The sequence below is a fragment of the Phoca vitulina genome, unplaced genomic scaffold, assembly GCF_004348235.1.
Source record: "Phoca vitulina isolate PV1807 unplaced genomic scaffold, GSC_HSeal_1.0 scaffold23, whole genome shotgun sequence".
NCBI classification, from domain to species: Eukaryota; Metazoa; Chordata; class Mammalia; order Carnivora; family Phocidae; genus Phoca; species Phoca vitulina.
Genome location: NW_022589726.1, coordinates 23,873,076 through 23,891,120, shown reverse-complemented (window position 1 = coordinate 23,891,120; position 18,045 = coordinate 23,873,076). Strand labels below are relative to the sequence as shown.

The 18,045-nt window shown below is 41.3% G+C and overlaps 1 protein-coding gene across 1 annotated transcript; it reads right to left on the bottom strand.

Annotated features, from left to right (window-relative positions):
- Positions 1–3,203: 3,203 nt before the first annotated feature.
- SLC38A2 (solute carrier family 38 member 2) lies at positions 3,204–17,452 on the bottom strand. Its single transcript, XM_032420618.1, has 17 exons — positions 17,371–17,452; positions 16,845–16,908; positions 15,543–15,741; positions 15,178–15,259; positions 14,915–15,030; positions 12,010–12,083; positions 11,828–11,920; positions 11,616–11,697; positions 10,116–10,198; positions 9,636–9,694; positions 9,378–9,545; positions 8,895–8,974; positions 8,681–8,781; positions 7,989–8,113; positions 7,467–7,611; positions 7,255–7,352; positions 3,204–6,198 (listed from the first exon to the last, which is right to left on the bottom strand). Exons 1-17 carry the CDS (start codon positions 17,389–17,391, stop codon positions 6,100–6,102), a joined length of 1,689 nt encoding a protein of 562 aa, XP_032276509.1. The 5' UTR covers positions 17,392–17,452; the 3' UTR covers positions 3,204–6,099.
- Between the last annotated feature and the right edge of the window lie 593 nt (positions 17,453–18,045).

The window sequence follows — 18,045 nt, the reverse complement described above, 5'->3', positions numbered from 1 at the left end:
GGTGATTCACCAGAAGAGCTCCCAAGACTCAAAAGCAGATAATACTCACTGCTGATTTATTACAGCAAGGGATACAGAGCAAAAGGAAGAAGGAAAAGATATGCAACAGAGGAATCCAGAGAGGTCCGGCACAGGGTTCCAAGAACTTCCTTGTCCGAGGCCACACAGGAATGAGTGCTCTTTCTCTAGCAGTGAACTACAGGGACTCGTGGGGAATGTCTCTGCTCAGGGAAGCCAAAATGAGTCCCAAGGTCCATGGCTTTTATGGGGGACTGGTTACGTAGGCATATTCTGCTTGGCAACCGGTCTTGGCAACCAAAACTCGGGACCCCAACAATGAAGCCAGGTGCACATCATTAATCTTGGTATCTGCGTAGAGCAACCTGAAAAGCCAGTATGGCATGGGCCGTTGCTTTGGGTATATGTAACAAAACCATCAATCACTAACATAAAAAAACATTCTGAGGCCCACATTCCCAGGAGTTGGACAAGGAACATTCATGGTTCCCTTGAAGACATAAGTAGTAAGCAACCAGAATAACCAGCCGTACTGTGTGAATTTCTCCCCTCAACGATACCTGGAGCACAACCAAATCTGGCTAGCGTTTGAACTGGATTTCACCGCCCCAAAAGCACTTATATGGAGTAGAGGTTAAAGATGGCTTCTGCCACCTGGAGGCAGATCACAGGTTAGGCAAGAAAGCCTTCTGTCAGAGGCTTCCGGTTGAAGATGAATGAACTAAGTCGGAGTGTTTAATTTCATGGTACTCGCTGTATCTATTTTACAAGTATTTAGTAAATTTTTACTTAAAAGTTTGAGCCTCACCTCAACTATGCTATAAGAAATACGGGGCATATTTATTCATTCAGCAATTATTTTGAGTACTTAATGTGCTATTTGCTGGAGTGTTGTGAGTGAATGTTGGGGATAAATTAATAAAAAGACAGTTGTCTGCTCTTATGAAGCTTACAACTCATGTAGGGAAAATCAGAAAAAAAAATTAAGGAAGGAAAAAAATGTAATTTAAGGAAGATATAATCCCTTGAATTGGGGCAAAGTCAAAAGAAGACAGGTGTTCTACCTAGAAGTCTAGAAAAAGGAAATCCAGAGAAAATGAGTTTATTGGTATCACGAGGCTGCTTTATCAGACACTTTTCTGCGTGCCTTCCTAACTAGGGTGACCAACCATCCCAGTTGGCGTGGACTGAGGGGTTCCCCAGGATGCAGTACTTCCAGTGCTAAAGCTGCGGCAGTTGGTGACCCTATTTCCAGCCCATGACCATGTCACTCGTCCTCTGAGAACTATTCTCCCCATCACAGGGTTGGGTCTTGGCAGCCATGTTTTTGTGCTGTGTCACCCTGCCCACCCAACTGTATTGGAGATCAGGACCCATTATTAGCCAGTGTTGATCTTGAGAAGTTGGCTGAAAAAATTGCTCAGAATCTAACTGCAGAGCTCTATAGTGAGCTCTCATAGGTTTCTGTCCTTAAGGTCTCTTGGACAAATCCAGCACTTGACCTTTGGGAAGCCTGTTTATCTTTTAATTATCCGAGGTATCTGATCTCCTGCTAAGTTCTCTTTTCCTCTGCCACCATTTTTGCTTAAGCTAAGTGGATTTTCTTTACTGTTACCAGAAACTTAACTAAGCCAATTGTCCAGGAAAGAGTATTTCCAAGTCAGGACAGACTACTCTGGTTCTTTAGTTAGAAACATTCCTAGAATATTCCTCAGGGGGCGCCTGGGTGGCTCAGTTGGTTAAGCGACTGCCTTCGGCTCAGGTCATGATCCTGGAGTCCCTGGATCGAGTCCCGCATCGGGCTCCCTGCTCGGCAGGGAGCCTGCTTCTCCCTCTGACCCTCCCCCCTCTCATGTGCTCTCTCTCTCTCTCATTCTGTCTCAAATAAATAAATAAAATCTTAAAAAAAAAAAAAAAAAAAAAGAATATTCCTCAGGTTTGCTGGAAATATCTTTTGATATTTCCCTGGTTATAGAACTGTATTTTCATCCCTTGAGTAGACCTATCCACCAAATATATTTATTTCAGATTAATTGGCATTCTGCTTCATTTCAATATCGTTTCTTTAGAGTGGCTAATTCAAAGGGTATGGATTCTGTTAAAACTGGAGTCTGACACATAACCCCACCCTCTTTCCCTTGGGCATGTTAATTGTATGCAGTAGGCATTCAATTAAAACTTCTCAGAAGAGTAAAAAAAAAAAAAAGTCCAGCAGAATTTGCGACACACCTGAATTGAAGAACAAAAGGCTTAGAGAAGTTGTCAGTGATTTTATTTGACAGAGAGAGAGACAGTGAGAGAGGAAAAACAAGTAGGGGGAGAGAGAGAGGGAGAAGCAGGCTTCCCGCCGAGCAGGGAGCCTGATGCGGGGCTCCATCCCAGGACGCTAGGATCATGACCTGAGCCGAAGGCAGATGCTTAACGACTGAGCCACCCAGGAGCCCCTCTGCTGGGCTTTTTAACCACGAATAACTCCTTTCCGCTTGATCATTGCGACTGGATTATTCTCTTGCAGGAGATCTCGCTTGCCTTTGCAACCACTCCCAAGCACACCTGCTGTTCTATCTTCCTTTTTGTTTCAGCCCTGGATATTTCACTGTACCTGCCCTAAGCTTCCAAGGCTCTCGGTAGGCCATACCTGAACTACCCCGTGTGTCTTAGCAAGCCCCCTCATAGCTAGTCATATCCAGGGTCGGTCAGATAAACCTCAGCTTGTCTACAGATTGCTCAGCAGCCACGGTGCTTCCTCATCTTCTCTGGACTGGTGCACCTGAGCTGAATTCCTCGGACTTCTTCCTAGACCATTTTTCAGTGCCCCTTACTTTCACCTGTGTGCCCCCACATCGCCTGGGTAGGATTCTGGGTGGGGTGGAGGGGGGATAAGACTGTGGGCTGCCTTCCAGATCTATGGTATCAGACTATAGTCACACTCTCCAGAGAGCTCCCAGATGATCCTGACGCACTACTGGCCCACCAACAGCAGGCCCAACCCTGGGTCCTTGAGGTGCCTTTTAGCATTTTTCTTATTCCTCTTCACACTTAGTAAACTTTAGGAACAGAAAAACTTTTTTCTGACCACGCTCTTCTTCATTACAATCATTACCATTACAGGAGACCCACTAAGCTCTGATGGTATAATGCATCAGACAGGGCTTATCCCGTTACCTCAAAGAAAACACAGCTACTCAGGATTAAGCATGTATTTATTTTAGTTCAGTTAAAACAAACATACATTGTTTCATTGAAACGGTGTAGCACTCTTTGCCAACAAGTCCTAGTGGAACGGTAGGCCTCTAACAATACAGTGGGGGTATTTACACTATATACAGAAAGCTCACACACCCAGGTTCTCAAAGAGCTTTCATTACACTAGATCACATTTGATTCCATTACACTAGATCACATTTTGAAACTACTGCATTTTGAAAATTAGACCTTATTTAAAATTTAAATAAGAGATCTGAATTTGCACCAAGTTTTCATGAAAAAAATGTGATGTTCACCCAGTCTGTTTATTGCAAATACAATTTAAACAATATTTTAAATTTTTAGTGTTTACATAACTAGTCAATTTGTTTATATTGAAATCTCTGTACAGGTACTTTTGGGACAATTCTTATACATACATGTGAATTCATCAAAATGCAGTTAAGAAACTTACAGGAATATATACACTTAAACCCAAGACCCAAACCTGACATTATATACATTATATATTACAAATACATATGGACAGACAATGTATGTACAGATTATCATAAATATTGAAAAATAGGTTAGCTTTAATGGATTAATGCTGTTCTATAAATAACATTACAGTTATAACTGAAACATCCATGGAAGACAGTAATGCAAAATGAGGTGTCAAGACAGTGGTTTTAATACTGAAGACTGCTCATTAATGGGAATTCACTGTTTTAGGAACCTCAAGGCAGACAAGATAGCTCCAAGAAAATCATGCAATGGAGTTTACCCTAGGCAGTTCGTTCTGAACCTCAAAGAGCCAAAAGAGGATTGAAGGAGCCTCCCCACGTCAATTTGCTGTGAGAAGAAAATTCTTTTTTCCATTCCTTCCTGGTTGCCACGGTAGTTTCTCCCACATGAAAGGATGTAAACTGTAGAAAACAACTCTACTTGGTATTCCCTGGCAGGTCTCAGATACAAAATCAGCAATTCTTCCAGGAACTCAAGCAGAAGTGCCAATTCTTGGTCTGAACTAGAGGTGAGGTTCTGGATTTGAAGGGAGTGCCAAAGCCCAATTAAATGAAAGCAGTGCTGTAGAATCCATCTTTTCACTGCCTTTCTGGATGGTCCCCAATCACGTTATTTTTGTAGAAACACAAATGGACCATTGGTTTCACCCAATGTAGCACTACAAGACGTCTTCCAGTTCCACAAGGGTCTTCACAGACATATCCTGTCTGTACTTTAGTCACATATAATACAAGAATGTGTAACAAAAAACATGTCTGCCACGTTTCCAGCCCCTAAAACTAAAAATGCTTAGTTTAAGAGGAAACCTTAGAGCCAGAGGACCAATTGATTCCATTATTTGCTTCCCTCAACCACTAATGGAATTATGTATATTAGATTTTAGACATTATGCCTGAAGAGCAAAGTACCACATTATTTAATATATTCACCATACACCATAACGTACAATAAATGTGCTCTTAAAGCCAAGTAATTTTTTCGCTTCTAACTGGCATTGAAATGGAAGGGTGAACATGCAGTTGGACCAACTACTTACACTCAGGTTGCACTGTTTTTTCCTAGCTAACCATTTGTTGGATGTAAACAAATAATTCTGTGTTGTACAAGAATGAGATGACAATCCAGTGCAAATGAGTTTTAAAAACTTACTGCATGAGAAACCCAGTGGCCTATTTGAAGAGAACTTATACCAAATATCAGTGAAACCTGTGAATTAGACCTCTACTGTAGACAAAACATGAACACAACTAAGCCATACATTATCAAGTAATTCACACTTCCAGTAGGAGATGAGCATTTTGAAAAGTTGTACTCTCTGGATAGAACAGTTTTGGCCTATAGCCATCAAATGCCCATTTTCCACTGCTGGAAGCAATGTCAAAAAAAAGGGCTGGCCCAAAAAACCCAGAGCTGTCAATACATCTCTGGAGACAGATGCAACTGAATAAACCCTGTTTTACCCAATTGCACTATTTGGTACCTCAAAATTAGTTATTTTACTTCCCACAGAAATATCTGCTTTGTATCTTCCATTCTAATAGACTGAAGCCATAAATATTTCAGTCTGAATGAAGCAAATTATTTGGGACCAGAGAAGAAAAGTGATGAAATGAGTTCATCTGATTTGGTATAGCAATAATCAACCAGTTACTCTTTAATGGTGAAATCTGAATGGAAAAAACTATGCTCCTATTCATGGTACAATTTTTTGTTACATCATTTTCTCTAAAAACTTTTTTGGGTTAAAAAAAGTATTTGGCTTATTATGCCTACAAAAAGGCAAATCATTTCACAATACTAATATTTGTTTTTAAATACCAATGACTTTTTCTTATGGAATTTGTTGACAATTGTTTTTGGATAAAGTTAGAAAGAAAGCAATTTTTTTAAAAGTAAAATAGTGCTTCTGAGGTCTTAAAATATTTTTGGTACAAAAAAATAATAGTGTTTTTCTCAATGGTTATTTCAATACTTTGCTGTAAATTAATAAGAATTGTTTCTCACATCGAATGGTTCCATTAGGCACATTCAAGTAAAATCATAAAATATCCAAGTTAAACAATGACACAGCCAAACATGTGGCTTGATAAAAGTTAAGAGTTCGTCCATTCTCTGGAATGGAATAAAATTGTCACTTCCATTAACCCGAGACTCGTGGTTTGGTTGTTAATATCCATTTCTATCATACAGAATAGTCTCTTTAAAAAGAAAAAAAAAAGTTCACTTATTCTGCACTCAGAAGAACCAGCGAGGAATCTGCACTTCAAAAGGAAGTGAAACTGAAAACGTCAGGTGAAATTTCATAGGAAGTTGAGAGTTGACTCAACACTGGCATCAAGTGGACTAGTGGAGTTTTAGCGGCGCCAGTTAATGGCCATCTCCATGGGCATTGTGTACCCAATCCAAAACAATCAAGGCCATGCTTCCGGTCATCACCACTATGCCACTGATCAGGAAGAACAGAGCCTGCAATGAGCACAAAGAGAAAATGATTAGCCAACAAAAAAGCATTCCTTTCCACTTTTAAAAATGGGCTTGTAATCACTAAAATGATGTTGAGTGCTTCACAGAGCTACAGTTTTACCTTGCTGAAGAGATTTAAAACTGTCTGAAGTTACCAAGGGCTCACCTATAGTACAAAGTAACTCAGTTTTTGAAACCTTCCAAAATTTTGCTTTTTCATTCCTTTGTCTCAAACGGAAAGGTAAATACTTTTCTTGCTGAATAAACTACTTCATGTAATAAATAGAACAGGACTAGGTTTTTTGGGGTTTTTTTGTTTTTTGCATTTCCTAAAATTTCAAAATTTCAAAAATTTAAGTCACAAAATCAAATCAAAGTCATCCTAAAATGCAGCCTGAGTCAAAGCCAGAGGTTTTTCAAAGAGACATGAGTAAGTTTACTCCTAATTCTACCCCCTTCAAATTACTGCCACTATGTATTTTGAATAAAACAAGATGACAGCTGTTTGTTTATAAACAATTCTAGTGCTTTTAATCAGACTAGAATTGTAGCAGCGGAAGGACTCAGAGGCAGTCTTTTTTCCTAAATAACCTCACCACCAGGATCTTCTGTAATTAACATACCATATTCTTTGTGAAATCACTTTTTATTACACTTTAAAGTACATTTTATTAAAGTATAGTGACAACCCCCCTGTGCCTTGCTTTGAAGACAGTTAGTTCGAAGGCCCAGTTAAGTGTTTGTTGAAGTGGGCAGTCCGACAAATACCAGTTCGACTGATGTTGAAAGCTGAGTCAGTATCTCCACACTGCACATGCGCTCTTTATCTCTATTCCTAGCTCTAAAATATCTCAACCGCTTTCTTGCAATTTACTTAGGCCTCTATTCGAACGCAAACTTTCACCTTCCCTGCCCCAACCTTCCACCTGTGAAGTATGCCATTAAAGAAATATTCACTAGAAACTTAGAAGAAGAGAGCTCAGGGACTAAAATCAGATGAGGAAATTCTAGTAACTAGAAGATCACTACTGTTTCTGTAAGTCAGAATAGCTCACTCACCCCAATCTTTTGTACAGATTTCATAGGTTCTTTCTTCACTAACTTGATATAGAAGGCAGATGGCAGAATAAAAATCAACATAGCAGCTGCAGACGCCCCTGGAAAAGAACACAGACCATTTCTTGAGAATTCAATGGATCACTTGTCATTCCTTTTTTTAAACTTTAAAATCGCTGATACGGGAAAGAACTCTGACACTTTCTAAAACTTACCAATGAAACCAAAGATATCTCTAATTGTTGGGACAAAGATGACAAGCAAATTGGTAAATGCCAAGATAGACACTGTAATGAGACTATGACGCCACCAACTGAAATCTTTTGCCGCACACAACAGGTGAGTTACAGAACTCCGGATCTGCAAGAACAGACAGACAGAGAAATGAAAACTCCAGCTTCACATTAATGGGGGGAAAAAATTCCCAAATAATAGGGAATATATCTTAAAAAAAAAAAAAAAAAGAAACTTTCTAAATATGTAAATTGTGCCCCTTCCTCTACTGCTATTTCCTTAATATCTGAACAGTGAAAGATCATTTTAGGTCTTCAATTATGGGAAAAAATTACCCAGGATGTTTTGAAAATCTAGAAAATAAAGAAATCCCTTCAAACCACCATCAACTTGGTATTGCTCTAGTAGTGTTTCCCTTCTCACAGCAGAGGAAAATCTCACAAGTCTTCACATGTTTAAAAACTCATTCCTGGTGAGCGGAAGGAGGACGGGTGATTACTTACCGGGAAGATGACTACTGGTACCGTCAGGGTGACAGCCACGAGCACAGCCAAACGAACAACGAGAAGAAGAATATCACTTCCCATGATGGTAGAGTAGGTATGAAGCAACTCTGACTCAACGTGTTCTATGGGGAAAGACAAAGGGAAAAAAAGCTTCAAGTGAGCAGTTTCCTCTAGAGATTAGGTGGGAAATCTAACTTACAGCAAATTTGCACCGAAGTTATTAGCTACTCACAAAACGACTATAAACTAAGAGGCTAATAAGATTAATTTGGAATTAGGGTTAATGCAATTAAAATAACATTGAAGGAAAATTTTCCTAAATACCAAGTAGAGATTTAGCCACATGACCCCCATCAAAAACAACAGGAGCTAAATAGCTAAATCCCATGGTCTGGCTTACAGTTTGTGTTATAGAATTTGAAGGTGACTGGAAGAGGAGATAGACAGCATGAACTCAGATGCAAGCCCATCATATAAAAATGCCACCAAGTGACTAATTATATGAACTTGGGCTTGAGAAATTACTGATTAATAAAGAGACTATAGGAAATTCTAAGCTCTCAATTCAGTTTCTCATCCCAAGTAGGAAATACACCGAAACAGATGGAATTTAAGTGATAGATTATACACGTGCAAGTATCAATTTTATTTCACGAAGTGTTTTTTTCTGAAATCTAGACATTATTTACCGTAAAATGTCAGGTATCCAAAAAGGGCAGCAAGCAGGTACATGAGAAACATGGCGAAAAATGAAATCTTGGACACATTCATCATTCTTCTACGGCTGCGACTACGTAAATTCAAAGAAAAATACAAATATATACTTGAGCAGTACTTATAGCAAAATCTAGTATTTTTCTAACTTTCCCAATAAATTTATATAAAAATAGGTAAAGCACTCACCCTTTGAGTTCTTCGTAAATGGGAAGGATAGCAGGATGACAGACAAATGAAAAGGTCAAAATTGGCACAGCGTAGACAGTCTGCAAAAAATGTAAAAATTTACTTAAAATCCTCATGTAACACACTTGGGTCATCACAGTTCTGCACTTTGTATTTTATAGTAACCAATTTTAGAATCAAACCCTAAAAGTTTCCCTTGCATAATTAGATTCCCTTCTTTTAATCTGTTCACTAAGTGTGATCAACATGCTAACGTCAGATTGTGTCAATTATTAACATCATAGAATTATTTCATTTCCGTTCTCCATCCATTTTAAGATATAAACTAATGCTTTCTTCTCAGTCTTCAATAATTCATGTTTTCTGAACAGTATCTATTACCCCTCCTCCCTTTACCTTGGGAGTTATTTTTAAATTTCCTGTGGATAGTATCCCTCTCTTCTTCCCTAAAATCTTAAGAAAATAAAAATTGTATTTAGTTACCTGTGAGTTGAAGATGAAATAATGTGGTCTGCAAGAATCATCATCAGTCATATTAAATACCATCTCAGGTGCAAAAGCCGTTGGCCGTGTTAAGGTGTTGTTTAGTGTCTCATTAATTATCAAACCAACTTCCATAGGGCAAGGAATCTGAAATTTCTTGCAAATCACCTGAAAACATATTATTTTGCATTTGTTAAACTAAATAACATGACTGGGCTCATAAACAAATCTCTAGCTTTAAAGAAGAGTTATACCCACCACGATCAGGAAGAACATCATACACAATAAGGAAAGGCCACTGGTATATCCCAAATATCCTGTAAGGGAAGCAGAAATTATTACTTTTATTACAAATTTCAGGCAAATATATTTTCTCAACTTTCAGGCAGTAACTTGATTCTGCCTGAAAGACTTTAGTATGAATACAATATTCAATTTCTAATTCTTATATACTGAGATATAGAATTACTCTAAAATATTTGCTAATAACTAAAATAAAGACACTTTCATTTTGTATTATTATTTACAAAGTGCAAATATTATCAAGTGTCAACAAAATATTCTGGCCTCTCCTGGTAGCCAACTGCTAGGATTTTGAAAGGCCTACAGGTGTGTACACAGCAGCTCCCAAAGTTATGTTTTTGGGGCCTTTTAAAAAGCTTTCAATTTCTATTAAGAGAAAGCCAACTAGCTAGTAAGAGGCTCATTTCAGTTCTCTTTAGAGATGGGTTTACTCACCTAAATTTCTCAGCAGTGACAAAGGAAGAATGAGCACCAGCGACACCAGCAAAACCAAATAGTCACCGTTCAGATACCACAATCTGAATTAAAGAAAAGAAACACAAGGTCAAACCAATCATGAAAATCCCCAGAATACTATACACATCTTACTGGACTCATTTCATAGAGAGATACTATAAAAATAAACACACAAAAAGGCAGGTCTGGAAAACGCACTGCTTATTCACAAAAAGCCTACAGACAGGAATAAATGTCTAACTCTGTGCTAGCTGAGTATTCACACAGGTTAGAGATGGGGTATGAACAGTGTAACTTTTGTCCCACTGTTTGCTCTGGGAAGGCTGCCAGCTGATTCATAACATAAAATGCTTCTTAAAGGCTTGAGACTAATGTAGGGAACAAAGCAGCATTGTTAAGCCAGTAATCTTTTCTTGAAGCATTTTTAGGAGAATTGTACACCAACTCGGTCATAGCTTTAGCTTGCCAATTTTTAATGCTAGAAACAAGCAAATTTAAAACAAATTTCTTTCAGACATTTATTAGCAAATGTAATTATTAAAAACTCAAACAAGGAAATTTTTTCATACTTAGGTAAAACACATAGGCAAAGACAAACAACAAAACCCAATCCCCCAAAACCAGGATTTATTCCAGGTTGTCAAGAGTATGTTGTGACACCTTGACCCACCTTGATTCCAAAAATAGTCATAAAGGTCCCTGCTGAACTTAAAAGAAAGTATTACCCATGTCTCCTCTAGGAGTTCTAGCAATGTCTTTTCCTTTCCAGGTAATCAACCATACCCTCTTTTAAATCACTATTTTCAAATTAATTGTCCTGTGAATTCCACTCCACTTACTTACTTCAGCAACAGAGACCCCATAGAAAACTAATGTTTAAAGATCAGCTTATTAAATTTCTAAAGCCAAAGAGATAACCACACTTCTCTATTTTGAGATAATGAGCTGCAAGTAAGTGGGGAAGTAAATTGCCCTTCCCCGTGTTTACTTTAGATAAAAACCTGTTAGTCCACTGGGAGGAAGAACTGTGCTACAAGGATAAGGTTTCTACAACATGGCCATACATTTTCTGGTCTTATGCATTTAAACAGATTAAGTTTTAAGAATTTCAAATTTATAAAAAAAATCAGGATTGATTTGAAATGTAATTCAAAGCTTCAACCTGACTTAGATTAGACTTTGTGTTACTCAGCTACAATTTCTTAGAGAATAAATATCAAGAGAAAGTTAAGCTCTAGAAAACCTGCTTTCACACACAGGTTAGAGAAATTATTATCCAGAATTACAGCACAAGCTTCGATCTTTGGTCTTTCATTCTTAAGACTTCAAATCAGTCTATGAGGGACTTCTTGGTCAATTTCAACAGGAACATTTACAAAAAATAATTTATTGATAATTATCTTGTATCAACTTTGATAAAATGTATCTAACCATTTTAGACTATAATTTTTCTTATGAGTAACCTTACTTAGCACCTACCCAGTTGTATCTTCAATGTTCATTAATGCCTGGATCACCAAAGGTAACTCATATTTCACTATGAAGAGGTAGCTTGACATAGCTGGAGGAAAACAAAATTATACCATTACAAGTGCAAAATGTGGCATGTGACACCAAAAGTAACGTGTCACCACTCTGTGCTACATAAAGAGCAAAAAGTGTACCCAAATCACCTTTTAAAAAATTCTTACCTCCAATGTTCTGCATTGTAATTGATCCAGAGGCTGCAAGCTTTCCAACTAATCCAAATGCTTTATGTCCCAACTGTTCATATAATAAAGACCCTAAAATATGAAGAACACAGACGCATGAGGGAAGGAAGAAAATCCTGACAGGCCTAATTGTTTTAGAAATATCAAGAATGCTACCATACCTCCTTCATTGGCAGTTTTCAGAAGGAGATGGACAGAATACAGGGAAAATATTGACACAAATGTCAAGAGAATTCTGATGAGAGAAGGAAAAGGCACAGGGTTATAAATAAGCATTTAAAGACAATTCTTTTGCTCGTTATCAAAACATTAAATATGGAACGTGTCCTAATATTTCTGTGCTAGACAGAAAGCCCCTAAGAACTGGTGTTTACCATCTTGGCTAGAGTGTCAACATCTTCTCTTAGCCTGGTACTAAGAACTCGCATCATGTCTCAGGTGTTAGTTCTACGGTACTGGTTAAGAGCTGGGGTTTACCCGCTGCATCCAATGTGTCAGGAGACCCAGGAAAGCTTAACTTTAAGGTGGTGGTTATGAGACTTATAATTTGGTTCTGGCACCATAATATTTAACTGTATTCTTGCCACTTCTCTGCATTTTAATAATTCCTTTTATCTGTAAAATGATGGTAATGTCTGCCAGTAAAAATCCAGCGCACAAGGCACTTGTGAAATCCAACTGAGACAGGTTCAGGAAAGACCTTGAGATCGCTTGGACTACATAAATAAGAAGAGGAATGGGACTACGAAGGGAGAGTGATACGAACATTGGAAGCATCAGGCACAGCTTAACAAACAATTGGGCACAAGTCAGAGAAGTAATCACTGAGACAACAGACTATATTGCACGCCATGGTGTGGAATACAGGCCCAGGGTCATGAGGAAGTTAAACAATGCCTGTGCTAGAACAAGGAGCCCATCAGTCTGACTGGAGCAGCTCTTCGCTCCATAGATAGGGAGGGAACTAGATTCCCTAATGTCACTTAGTTTTCCTTTAAGGATACAAATTCTCTCTCATTTCAGATTTCCTTTCCTCCCCTCCTGGGCAAGTCAAAGAAAATATGGATTTCTTTCTATTAAAAACAACAAGAAAAATATCAGGGAAACCCATAGAAAAATCTGCAAACAAAATGGTTACTTTTTTTGATTCTGTACAGGAAAACTGAATCCGGTACCACAGAAGGTCTGGCAAAGGAACTGAGCTCTGTTAGTTAAAACATAGGTGGTGGCATTGAACTGCCATTCTAACGCCAAAACCTTTATGGGGCTTAGTCAAAGGTGGAAAAATGACACCATCGGCCTTACCTCTAACTGAACAAAGCTGTTACTTTAATCAAAAACAGTCTTCAAAGTATGCTGACAAATTCAGTCCTCCTTTCTTACACTGAGATTATAATGAGGGGTGAAGGGACTTCATAACCTTTGAGGTCACTTTCAAGCTCAAGGCTGAGTCTGCCTAGTAAGGTTAGCTAGAGCTGTTTAACCGCACTGTGACAGCCACATGGCTTCTGGCCCATTTATCTCTACATCCTCTAAATATACCTTGTAAAATACCAATGGAATTAAAAACTCCCTTCTGCACTTTTGATGTTATTTAACCATTTATTCAAAGGGTTAATTGAACACATAGACCTTATTAAAGTATAATTTCAAAGGTGCAAGGGTAACATCAGAATTTTGCTGTCACTTATGAAACGGGTGCCATTTTATCTCATGTTAACTATAACCACACTGGCAGCATTTAAAGACTGTCTCCAGTTGTTATAGTAAGAATCAGGAAGTACTTTGGAATATTTAACAATGAGGCCATTCAAGTTCCCCAGTAAAAACTTTAAAACTCTAGGGTCCTTCCTATGTAAATTCCTTCATCTTAGTAAAAGATCTCAGAAAGCTTCATGCTAATAAAGCAAACTGCTGGAATCCTAGCTTCCAATGTTCAAAGCCAGGCTTAACTTCAGTACAGAATTTCACCCACAAAGCAGAACTTTGCAAAGGTCTGCTTTTCTTTTCATGAACATTCTATTCTGCTGGAGAAAATCACTTGAGTAGATGGCACCAGTCAGCTAACTAAAACACATCTGTCACAACGGGACAATTCCCTGCTCCCTGTAAGGTGTGGTTTCTTCATCTGCGCAATAAGTCACACTATCTTCCACAGAAACTGCCTTACCAGGGGCTCCTGGATACTTAAAATTAACAGCTACAATACAAATATCATTGAAAATGTATATTCAAATTCACATGTATTTTTATTTTGTACCTTTTTCCCCTTGGAAATAGGGTTCCTACTTTTATTATATTATCTGAGAATCAGTGACCCCACACAGTGGTTTAAGAACCACTGCTCTAAAGTCTTCTATTGCTCCAAAATCCTATTCTAGGTATTTATGCTAGAAAGCATAGGAATAAATCATTTTAACTGGGCAACTAGGGAAAAGAACATTTAAAAGCAGGTACTTATTAAAATATTTATTTTTTTGCTATGGCATGTGGCAATCACACAGACCTGGAAGAAATAAATATTAGAACAAAAACAAAAAAACCCCCCAACATATGGGTGTCTTTTCAGTGTCCAGAAAGTTATGACTCACTTTTCTTAGAACATGTTCTAGGTTAAGCAAACACCACCACACCCTATATATTCTAAAAAGTCTGTTTGCGCTATGCAAAGGTTCTTGGGGAGACTATGTCAATTTATAAACTGACCTGGATGTACCATGCTTATTAATATTTTTTGCTTCCCATTTTCCCAGAACAAATAACTACCTTGGATTTATCAATAGTTCTTTTTAAACATCCAACCCGTTACAACTTTAACTATTCCCATTGACTTAAATACTTTTGGTTTAATCATCAGTTTTCAGTGTTGTCCTATTTCTAATTGGCTTTCTTGATATCATGCAGTTAGATACTAGAATAAGGAGGTTTTTGGATTTCTCATTTTAAATTTCACACAAATGATTTTTAAGTCAACTATTTCGACTGTAAATTCCGTCTCTGGAGCCAAAAGTTTTATCATCATATTAACTGCCCTGCATGGCAGACTCACTACTTACACATACTTACATAAAAAGAGCAATTCCAGTATTAGCCATGGCATAAGAAAGCCCAAGGATTCCACTGCCCACAATCGCATTGCTCAGATTAAATACTGACATTCCAAAGGAAGTAGTACCTGGATGCTACATAGAGGGAAAACGATAACCAAACATATAACAATAATTAAATGGAGAAAACCAGCTTTGGGCAAGTTAGATTGAAATCTAAAAGTAAAACTATTCTTTTACTCCATAAAGCCACAGACACACAAATTGCTATTTTCAACTTACAAAGTCTGTTTCATACTTCTTCTTCCCCAAATTTGATTCAAGTAAAAAGTTCTGGTTTTCAGGATCTACATCTGCATAATGGCTGTGAGGGAAAAAAAGGAATTCTCAGTCGTTTTGAAACATACAACGGAATGCTTTAACACAAACAGCCCTTTAGTTGTCACACACCTTCCCAGAAATGCGTGTTAAGTAGGAGTCGACTTTCACAAGAGATACTGTCAATGCGACAATCGGATACTCTTTCAGAGATTACACTCTCTCCAAATACTACGGTAAATTACCGCAACCGAAGCAGAGTCCTAGGTAAAGTACCCCGACCCCCGCAAGGCGTTTAAAAAAAAAAAAAAGCACACAACTTCTCCCACCTTTTCAGAGCTGCTTGCTTGGTGGGGTAGGAGTAGTTGAAGTCGCTGTTGGAACTGTAGCTGCTGCTGTCCTCATCCGGAGAAATACTGAATCTTCCCATTTCGGCTTTCTTCATGCTGGCACCGGGAGGAATAGAGGGTGCAGCGATGAACACTGGGCTCCTTTTGTCCTTGGCTGTGCACCGGCCCGCGCGGCTGCCTGCGAAGGTAGAGGCGGCGCGTCAAGACTGCGGCGCCCGCCCGCCGTGGTCACGTGACGCCGCCGGGAGGCGCAGCGCGGCTGATTCATCCCCGGCCAGGCGAGTGGAAAAGTACCAGCTGAGCGCGAGGGGCGGGGGCGCGCCGAGGGGCGGAAAAGTACAGACAGCGGAGCCGCGGAGAACAAAGATGGTCCCACCGCGGCGACGCGCCCGCAGAGGCCCGCGCCCTCCGGACCCCCAGACCCCTCTCCAGAGGATTTTAGTACTGCACCCTCTCCATTATCCCAAGTCTGAGGGGAGGGGTGCACGGGGGCTCTGTTTCGGCTTTCCTCCAGCCTCTCTGGTCATGCACAGGCATGCAGGGCACACATCCCACCCAGTTTCTAGCATTTGCAACGGCAATGCGCGTAATCCGTCTTTTCATGCCTGGAGTCCCCACATGGGGAAATGCCTCTGCGGCAGAGAGCGGACTCAAAGGGGGCAGAAAGGGCTGACATGGGTCCTCTCCCGAGAAGGGGAGAATGCCCGTTCCTCGGCGACCAGAGGCGCCGAGAGTTTGTTTACACGCGCACGCCCGTGCCCTCGAGCACACTAGTCTACAGGCATTTGGCTCGCGAGCGCTTCGCCCGGCCGGCCACTCCTATGCCCGGAAAGGAAACTGATGCAATATCGATCTCCGATTATCAAATGTTCCTGGCCCGTCTTCCCCAATCGTGGCCTCTGTATACCAGAAGCCCGAACCTTCCTCCGCTGCCCCCATATTCCAGGCCCCCTCGATCTAATTTTTTAATTAATGCAAATCAGTCACAAGACTTGCCGCAGCGGAGCCGCGGCCGGGCTGGTTCCCCTCCCCCTAACGGGAGGATGCGGCTCCGCTCCCGGCGGGTACGCGGCCCCCGCGCCGCGCCCCTCCCCCGCCCGAAGAGAGCGGCGACCCCCGTAGGGGCCGGAACCGAAGGCGGGTCCCGCCGACCGGACACGCCAGTGCCGGGAAGAAACAACCTCCGCAGCTGCCTTCCCGCCGCGGCCCCTCCCGGACGCCCCTCCCCCACTCCCGCCCGGGGCCCCGCGCCCTTCGCACAGACGCCCCCGCGCGCGTTACCTCGGTGGTCTCCGCTCCTGTATCCGGGAACGTCACGCAAACGCCTTCGGTGGGTTTTTCTCGGCTAACAAAAATCGTAAAACAAAAACAAAAACCAACAATAGGCAGGAAAAATAATTTTAATTAAAAAAAAAAGAAATGGCAAGTTGTTGCCACCCCAATCGTCCGGCGTCCGCCGTCTCGAGGGAAAGGCGCGAGTGTGTGGGAACGCGTGGTCCGGCTGCGGGCGCTGCTGTGGGGAAGACGCTCCGGGACGGCGGTGTCGCGCGGATATGGTTCTGCCTGCCGGGCAGCGGGTTATAGCGGCAGCTCAGGAGGACGCGTCAGGGGGCGGGGCCGCGGCCGCCCGGGCGCCTTCTCTTTGTGTATCAACACTACCTGGGCTCCGCCCCCGGCCCGCCCGGGCCCGCAGACCCCGCCCCCTGCCCCCCCCCCCCCCCCCCCCCCCCCCCCCCCAGGCCCCCTGGTCACCCCCGAAAGACCCCCCCCCCCCCCCCCATGCTTCCCTTGGCCAGTTCATTTCAACCTCGATAGGTGCCCAACACATGCGGTTGTCTTTCCGGAGCCTTCTCCTTCAATCCCTTCCGTCCGAGTTACCAGCAGTCTTTGCTTTCTCCTCAAGGATTTTTGGGGACACATCCCGCCCACCCAACCCTTTCCTGCCTGTTATTTTTGTGATTTACTTGGGGATTTTCTCTCGCAAACTTGGACTAATGCAGCAGCGTTGTCTCCATGGTCGGTTTCCGTTCTCGTTCTTTCTTCTCCAACTAGACCTGCTCTCTTCAAAACTAGCCTGGCGGGGTCAGTTGGCAGCTGCATTTCGGTCTATCCTTTTTGTACGAACGTGGAAAACCCTACTAGGGGAAATGCTACATCCTGACCAGCAAGCCAGACCCCTTGAAAGGAGATCCCGGTTTGGGCCTCGGGTTGGGGGGGGGACCCTCTCTTTTGAGGAGATGTAGGAGTGCCCAGTTTTCCTTATGCAGACACGTTTCACTCATTCCACCACCCTCGACTCAATTTGAGAGCTCTTCTCGCCCTCCTCGCCTTTTACAAAGGCGCTGGCTCCACTGGAATGCTGGTCTGGGAGACTTTCTCCCGAGCCGGTCCTTCCTTTCCAGTGGTGATGTGGTCTTGCTGAGCCAGGCAACTAGGGGGCCCCTTCGCTGCGGAATCCTCTGCGGAAAGGAAACAGTCCATC